Source organism: Olea europaea, unplaced genomic scaffold (genome assembly GCF_002742605.1).
Source record: "Olea europaea var. sylvestris unplaced genomic scaffold, O_europaea_v1 scaffold3755, whole genome shotgun sequence".
In the NCBI taxonomy this organism is placed as follows: domain Eukaryota; kingdom Viridiplantae; phylum Streptophyta; class Magnoliopsida; order Lamiales; family Oleaceae; genus Olea; species Olea europaea.
In genome coordinates this window covers 2,069-10,669 of record NW_019256913.1, presented here as the reverse complement: position 1 = coordinate 10,669, position 8,601 = coordinate 2,069, and the positions used below count along the sequence as shown (strand labels likewise).

Genomic DNA, 8,601 nt, shown 5'->3' with positions numbered 1-8,601 from the left:
TATATATATATATATATATATATATATATATATGTATGTAAAATTCTATATCTAGGTTGTGTATAAATATCAATGTTAATTTGGGGACATGATAGAGAGTAGTATGTAATACCCCGAACTTCACGTTCTACATTTGGCCAATATGATTCATGCATTCCATGCTAATTACATTGTCATTTGCATCAACTTCCTAATTACTTTCTCTTAAAAACGTGTGTTTGATCATCGAGGCTTTAAAATCTTTATATAGTGATGATCTTTGACTCCTCGACCTAAGTAGTTAATTTCACATTGAGCTATGATAGAAAATTAGGGTAACTAGATGTTGAAGATTAGCTTGGTAAGTAATGGAAATCGAAAAGGTCGGAAATTAGTATCAACAGAAGTTCAAGCTTTCTATTCGGTTGTTCGAGGTCACGTTAAACCCTAGATAGGTAATTGACATATTTGGGACATGAGACATAAAAGGACATGATCATGATGCGATAATAAATGTCTCATATGATGTTATAAATATTAAGGTGCGAATTGTGGAAATTAATCGAGAATTGGGTATCAATCGGGTAAGTAATTAAATGAACGGTTGAGGAATTAGTTCTATAAGATACTTTGGGATCTTAGGACAAGTGAAATGGATTGTAAACACGTCAAAATAAGCCAAGGATACTTGGTTTGTGCCTGCAAAGATAGATATAAAATCAGATTTTTGCTACAATTGACCAGCTCATGCCTAATACCTCGCGCTTGGGATGTTTGTCATTTTAGCACTCAATTCCTTCAACCTTAAGGCATCAATCTCGTGTATTCTCCCTAAAAACTTAATATAGGATAGATATATATATCTTAAAAGTCACAAATGAATCCAAATATAATGGTTGAAAGTCAAGTATTGCTGCCATGAAGACACCTCATGCTAAGACACCTCATGCTTGGGGTATTTTGACATTTTAACACTTAATTTCTTTGACCTTAAGGCATGATCTCGTGTATGAGGGATATATATATCTTATAAGGCTTAAAAAAATCCAAATATAGTGGTAGAAAGGTCAAATATTGCAGCAAGAAGCCACCACCTGCTTAGTGACTCACCTTGATGGCTTGATGTGGCTTCAGCCCATAAATTCCTTAATCCTTAAGCAATAAGCACGACCTTAACTATTTAAAGACCAATTATCTACCTCTTAGATAATATTTTAACTCAATTATCTCCTATCTAAGTGATTCCAAGTGAAAAAGAGAGTGAAAGAACCAAAGAGAAATAGAAACAGCAAGCTCGAATTTGTGGACAGCCAAGTTACTTCACAGTTTTGAGGTTTGTATCCATTATTTCTTGAGGGGTTTATAAGTTCTTGAACATATGAACTTGATTTTGATTAGGTTAGAGTGTTTTTAATGATTTCATGATGCCAAAAATGGGGGTAATTAGTTACAAGAATTTGAAAGAAAGCAATCTGTGCAGTGATGTGGAATTGCTAGATTTATGTGGTTTAAACTTTGATTTTGGATAATACTTAAGATATAAATTATATCTATGTAAATGAATTCTTTTACATGATAGTTATAAGGATATAAATGGCCTTCTAATAGCCTGAAATCCGATTGGTAACATGCTAACAAAATAGAAACCAAAAACTGTCACAATGGAAAACTGTCTGATTTTAGTGTTGTGGAAATGGACAATTTTGAGTCCGAGAACACTTTACTTGTCACGACTTTAGAGTATGATTACCTTCATATACATGTTATAGAAACGTGATAAAAATTTCGGAGTCATTGGATATAGATAAGGGGGTGAAAAGGGATTGGAAAAATAATTGGACGGTAAGGGAAATCTGAAAACAGATTCTGTCCAATTTTGTGCTTAATATAATTTCAGCCTTTACGTGTACATTAATTATCTCTTGGGCCTAGAAAATAGATTCTAAGGGTACTAGGTTGTCAACAACAATTGGAAGATGTTGACGTTCATAATTTGACTCGAGAAATAGCGAGATTTATGGGATAAGTTTGTAATGTCATCGGTAACTTGAATTGATGATTCCGTCTAAATTATTTTGGTGAGAATGGATGTATTTTGGGATTTTGTGCACTAAGGTTATTAAATTGAGGATTCTCTTTAATATTAAATGGTAATACAGGTGATTTTCCAACTTCGAGTGAAAAAAGATATTGATCTAATCTCCATAGGAGCTTGTACACACAAAGGTGAAAGGTAAGTGAAAATCCATTTGCAACTATGATGCAAGAACCTAGTCTATGTGACATAGTAATGTTGAAATATCTACATAAATTCGATAAGAGGCTTATAACACATCATATGGTGGTTACGATCATTGAGTATGAGGTTGCAAAACCTATTGATATCGATTTTCATTAAATATATCATTTACAAGCATTTTCATTTGCATGCACGACATGTGGCATTGTTGAAAATCCTGCATGTAAAATATGATTTCAAAGTGAGTTTCATTATGAATGTTTGATTGACTACTACTAGGGCACCAAGGCATGTAAGGCATGCTTATGTGATATGTTTGGCATTGCGGGTGTTACTTCCTGGGTGATTGCAAAGGTAGACAGGGGATGGGCCTTTGGTGATCACGAGAGGACGGACCACTCGACTGTGCCCTTGTAATATTATGATTATTAGCGCTGCCGGGTGGGAGACTTCTTAGGTGATCATAGGGGTAGTCAGGGGACGGGCCTTTAGTGGTCACGAGAGGATGGTCCACTCGTTGGTGTCGATTTCATATTGGCCATTTGATTATTGATATTGATATTATGTAGAGCTCTATCCGGTGCATAGTAGGTGGGTCAAGGGCCCAATGAAATGAAAAATTTCAAGTGAAAAGATTTCTAGTTGACTTTGACGAATATTGAAATATGATACTTTTTATCGTGATATTTAAATTAAATGGCATGATGTCATATGTCGTTATTACTCATGTTCTGGACATGCATGATTTTGCTCACTAAACATTGGCTTATGTTTTTCTTGCATTGTAGGTGAGCATTGAACTACATAAAGAGCATGGCTAGCTGTAGAGCTCCGACAGGATTCCAGAGTTCGATGTACATGGATGATGACCTGTAAGGTTATTTTGTAGGTTGCCATCTGTTGGGTTATATTTTGGAATCCTATATAGTGTACTTTTGAAATGCCCTGTAGACATGTTTATAAGCTCAGAATATATATGTTGGATTATGGCGATATGATTTTTGGGTTTCGATATGTTATATGATCGTGTCACAAGTGATTAGAAGTCAATAAACTCAAAAAAATATATATATGTAAAATTCTATAACTAGGTTGTGTATAGATGTCAATGTTAATTTAGGGGCATGACAGAGAGTGGTATCAGAGTGAGGTTATAAATTTGTAGACTGTCCATGTACATGATCTTGGAATATAAAAGAGCACAGCTATGCCGGTAGGTTTTATTTGTTGCATTATTTTTGCATATTTCATGAATGATATTAGGCAACCTTTATTTGCAGCCATGGTGAGAACCAGAGATGCTAGTAGTAGTAGAGCTAGAACTCTAGGGCAAGAGGCATCTGTTCAAGATGACAGTCGGGATGTTGTTATTGATAGGCTTACAGAATTAGTTGAGCGCCAATCTCAATAAATTCAACAATTAATACAACAAAGAGAAAGGGGAGAACAACAAAGGGCGGAATTCTTACAACCACAACAAAGGGTTGAATATATTGAGACAGTTGACGAAAGATTTAGAAAACTAAACCCTCCAATATTTGAGGATGCATTAGATCCAACTGCAGCAGAGGATTGGTTGAGAACTTTGGAGAATATGTTCAGGTATACGAGAGTTTCAGAAGTAGAAAAGGTGGTTTGTGCATCCTTTATGCTACGAGATAGTGCTGGACATTGGTGGGATACGATGAGTAGCATTGAAGATGTAAATGCCATGACTTGGGAGAGATTTAAAGAGTTATCTTGTAATAAATATTTTATAGCTCCTATTCAAGCCAGGAAGATGAATGAATTTATACAGTTAAGACAAGGAGGGATGACAGTGGGAGAGTATATTCGTAAGTTTGAACAACTATCTAGGTTTGCTACCCACATGGTTAATATTGAGGTACTAAAGGTAGAAAGATTTCATGAGGGGCTAAGACCAGAACTATATAGAGATGTAAGCATGGCAGGAATCCAAGATGTTTCATATTCTCAAATTGCGGAGAGAGCCTTAGTTGCAGAATAAGCCGAACAAAGGATTAGTCCTCTCCCACTGTCATCCCTCGTCTTAACTGTATAAATTCATTCATCTTCATGGCTTGAATAGGAGCTGTAAGATATTTATTACGAAATAACCCTTTAAATCTCTGCCAAGTCATGGCATTTACATCTTCAATGCTACTCATCATACCCCACCAATGTCCAGCACTACCTCATAGCATAAAGGATGCACAAACCACCTTTTCTACTTCTGAAACTCTAGTATACCTGAACATATTCTCTAAAGTTTTCAACCAATCCTCTGCTGCAGTTGGATCTAATGCATCCTCAAATATTGGAGGGTTTAGTTTTCTAAACCTTTTTCCAACTGCCTCAATATGTTCAGCCCTTTGTTGTGGTTGTAAGAATTCCACCCTTTGTTGTTCTCCCCTTTCTCTTTGTTGTATTAATTGTTGAATTTGTTGTACGCTCAGCTAATTCTATAAGCCTATCAATAACAACATCCTGACCGTCATCTTGAATAGATGCCTCTTGCCTTGGAGTTCTAGCTCTACTACTACTAGCATCTCTGGTTCTCACCATGGCTGCAAATAAAGGTCGGCCAATATCATTCATGAAATATGCAAAAATAATGCAACAAATAAAACTTACTAGAATAGTTGTGCTCTTTCATATTCCAAGATCATGTACATGGACAATCTACAGAATTATAACCTCGCTTTGATACCATTCTCTGTCACGCCCCCAAATTAACATTGATATCTATACACAACCTAGATATAGAATTTTACATATATTTTTTTTTGAGTTTGTTAACTTCTAATCACCTGTGACACGATCATATAACATATCAAAACCCAAAATCATATTGCCATAATCCAACATATATATTCTGAGCTTATAAACATGTCTACAGGCCATTTCAAAAGTACATTATATAGAATTCCAAAAAAAAAAACCCAACAGATGGCAGCCTACAAAATAACCCTACAGGTCATCATCCACGTACACCGAACTCTGGAATCCTGTAAGAGCTCCACAGCTAGCCATGCTCTCTATGTAGTTCCATGCTCACCTACAATGTAAGAACTACATAAGTCAATGCTCAGTAAGCAAAATCATGTAAGTCCTGAACATGAGTAATAACGAAATATAAGACCATGCCATTTACTTTAAATATCACGATAAAAATATCATGTTTCAATATTCCTCAAAGTCGACTAGAAATCATTTCACTTGAAATCTTTCATTTCATTGGGCCCTTGACCCACCTACTATGCACCTGATAGAGCTCTGCATAATATCAATATCAATAATGAAATGGCAAATATGAAATTGACATTGACGAGTGGACCATCCTCTCGTGACCATTAGAGGCCCATCCCCTGACTACCTCTATGATCACCTAAGAAGTCTCCCACCCGGCAGCGCCAATAATCATAATATCACAAGAGTACAATCGAGTGGTCCACCCTCCCGTGATCACCAAAAGCCCATCCCCTGTCTACCTTTGCAATCACCTAGGAAGTAACACCCGCAATGCCAAACATATCACATAAGCATGTCTCACATGCCTTGGTGCCTTAGTAGTGGTCAATAAAACATTTATAATGAAACTCACTTTGAAATCATGTTTTGCATGCCAGATTTTCAACCATGTCACATGTTGTGCATGCATATGAAAATGCTCATAAATGACATATTTAATGGAAATCGATGTCAATAGGTTACGCAACACCATACTCAATGATCGTAACCACCATATGATGTGTTATAAGCCTCTTATCAAAGTTATGTAGATATTTCAACATTACTATGTGTCACATATACTAGGTTCTTGCATCGTAGTTGCAAATGAATTTTCACTTACCTTTCACCTTTGTGTGTGCAAGCTTCTATGGAGATTAGGTCAATATCCTTTTTCACTCGAAGTCGGAAAATCACCTGTATTACCATTTAATATTAAAAAGAATCCTCAATTTAATAACCTTAACGCACAAAATCCCAAAATACATCCATTCTCACCAAAATAATTTAGACGGAATCATCATTTCAAGTTACCGATGGCATTACAAACTTATCCCATAAATCTCGCTATTTGTCGAGTCAAATTATGAACGTCAACATCATCCAATTGTTGTTGACAACCTAGTACCCTTAGAATCTATTTTCTAGGCCCAAGAGATGATTAATGTACATGTAAAGGCTGAAATCATATTAAGCACAAAATTGGACAGAATCTGTTTTCAGACTTCCCTTACCGTCCAATTATTTTTCCAATCCCTTTTCACCCCCTTATCTATATCCAATGACTCCAAATTTTTACCACATTTCTATAACATGTATATGAAGGTAATAATGCTCTAAAGTTGTGACAGGTAAAGTGTTCTCAGCCTCAAAATATTCCATTTTCATAACACTAAAATCAGACAGTTTTCCATTATGACAGTTTTCGGTTTCTATTTTATTAGCATGTTACCAATCGGATTTCAGGCTATTAGAAGGCCATTTATATCCTTATAAATATCATTTAAAAACATTCATTTACATAGATACAAGTTATATCTCAAGTATTATCCAAAATCAAAGTTTAAACTATCCAAATTCATCAATCAACACATCTCTATTTCTGTTGGTTTCTTGCAGGTTCTTGTACTTGATTACCCCTCTTTTTGCCATCATAAAATCATCAAAAACCCTTCTAATTAACCTCAAGTAAGTTTAGAGTTTTAGCATACTGTAAAACACCCAAAAGGAGTAAAGAAAAACTTCAAAACCATGACTTTAACTAACCTTTACAAACTGCAATCCCAGCTTCTTACTTTTCTCTCTTTGCTTCCTTTGCTCTCCCTTTCACTTGGTGATATATTTGGTGGTTTAAATGTCTTATCCAAGAGATGTATAAGTAGCCTCAAGTGTTGGAGTCGTGAGTCATGCTTAAGGATGAAGGAAAGTGTAATTAAAAGACAAGTATCATCAAAGCATGAGCTGTCCAAGCTGGAGGTGGATTCATGCGGCAAACTTTGACCTTTCCCTTACCTTATATGGAGGCATATGTGTCTTATAAGATGTATATCTATCCAGTATAAAGTGATAATGATTTAGGAGGCGTACTGGAAGTCTTAAGGCTGAAGGAATTAAATGTTAGATTGACAAGTTTTCACAAGGTAAGTAGGAGGTGTCTCCGTTGCAGCAACATTTGACTTTCTTACTATTATCTTTGGATCCATTTATGATATAAAATATATATATTCGTCCTATATTCATTTCTTAGGGAGTATGACACGAAATTGATGCCTTAAGATTGAAGGAATCGAGTGCTTAAATGATAAACATCCCAAGCGCGAGGTGTTCAAGCATGAGGTGTCACTTGTAGCAGAAATCTGATTTTATATCTATCTTTGCAGGCACAAACCAAGTATCCTCAGCTTATTTTGACGTGTTTACAATCAATTTCACTTGTCCTAAGATCCCAAAGTATTTTATAGAACTAATTCCTTAGCTGTTCATTTAATTACTTACCCGATTGATACCTGATTCTCGGTTAATTTCCACAATTTGCACCTCAATATTTATAACGTCATATGAGACATATATTATCATGTCATGATCATGTCCCTTTATGTCTCATGTCCCAAATATGTCAATTACCTATCTAGGGTTTAACGTGGTCGGAAATTAGTATCGACAAAAGTCCAAGCTTTCTATTCGGTTGTTCGAGGTCACGTTAAACCCTAGATAGGTAATTGACATATTTGAGACATGAGACATAAAGGAACATGATCATGACACGATAATATATGTCTCATATGACGTTATAAATATTGAGATGCAAATTGTGGAAATTAACCGAGAATCGGGTATCAATCGGGTAAGTAATTAAATGAACAGCTGAGGAATTAGTTCTATAAAATACTTTGGGATCTTAGGACAAGTGGAATGGATTGTAAACATGTTAAAATAAGCCAAGGATACTTGGTTTGTGCCTACAAAGATAGATATAAAATCAGATTTCTGCTACAAGTGACCACCTCATGCTTGAACACCTCGCGCTTGGGATGTTTGTCATTTTAGCACTCAATTCCTTCAACCTTAAGGCATCAATCTCGTATCTACTTCCTAAGAACTTAATATAGGATGGATATAAATCTTAAAAGTCACAAATGCATCCAAATATAATGGTTGAAAGTCAAGTATGGCTGCAATGAAGACACATCGTGCTTGGACACCTCATGCTTGGGATAGTTGTCATGTTAACGCCAAATTCCTTTGGGCTTAAGGCATCAATTTCGTGTCATACTCCCTAAGAACTGAATATAGGACGAATATATATATTTTATATCATAAATGGATCCAAAGATAATAGTAAGAAAGTCAAATGTTGCTGCAACAGAGACACC

The 8,601-nt window shown here is 35.6% G+C and overlaps 1 protein-coding gene and 1 long non-coding RNA gene across 2 annotated transcripts; one reads left to right on the top strand and one right to left on the bottom strand.

Moving 5' to 3' along the window:
- The first annotated feature begins 3,031 nt into the window (after positions 1-3,031).
- Positions 3,032-4,226, top strand: LOC111386870. Its single transcript, XM_023011355.1, has 3 exons — positions 3,032-3,090; positions 3,482-3,608; positions 3,717-4,226. The coding sequence occupies exons 1-3, from the start codon at positions 3,032-3,034 to the stop codon at positions 4,224-4,226; spliced, it is 696 nt and encodes a 231-aa protein (XP_022867123.1).
- A 1,009-nt stretch (positions 4,227-5,235) lies between these two features.
- LOC111386871 lies at positions 5,236-7,187 on the bottom strand. The gene is made up of 3 exons (XR_002701335.1): positions 6,995-7,187; positions 6,072-6,145; positions 5,236-5,276 (listed from the first exon to the last, which is right to left on the bottom strand). It is a non-coding gene; the product is annotated as an uncharacterized LOC111386871 (long non-coding RNA).
- Between the last annotated feature and the right edge of the window lie 1,414 nt (positions 7,188-8,601).

What these genes read in the sequence shown, in the direction of transcription:
- LOC111386870 (XM_023011355.1), top strand. Translation starts at nt 3,032, where the DNA reads ATGGCTAGCTGTAGAGCTCCGACAGGATTCCAGAGTTCGATGTACATG. An exon ending in ATGTACATGGATGATGACCT is followed by an intron (nt 3,091 to 3,481) that starts GTAAGGTTATTT and finishes GAATGATATTAG; the next exon opens with GCAACCTTTATTTGCAGCCA. An exon ending in TTGATAGGCTTACAGAATTA is followed by an intron (nt 3,609 to 3,716) that starts GTTGAGCGCCAA and finishes GAATATATTGAG; the next exon opens with ACAGTTGACGAAAGATTTAG.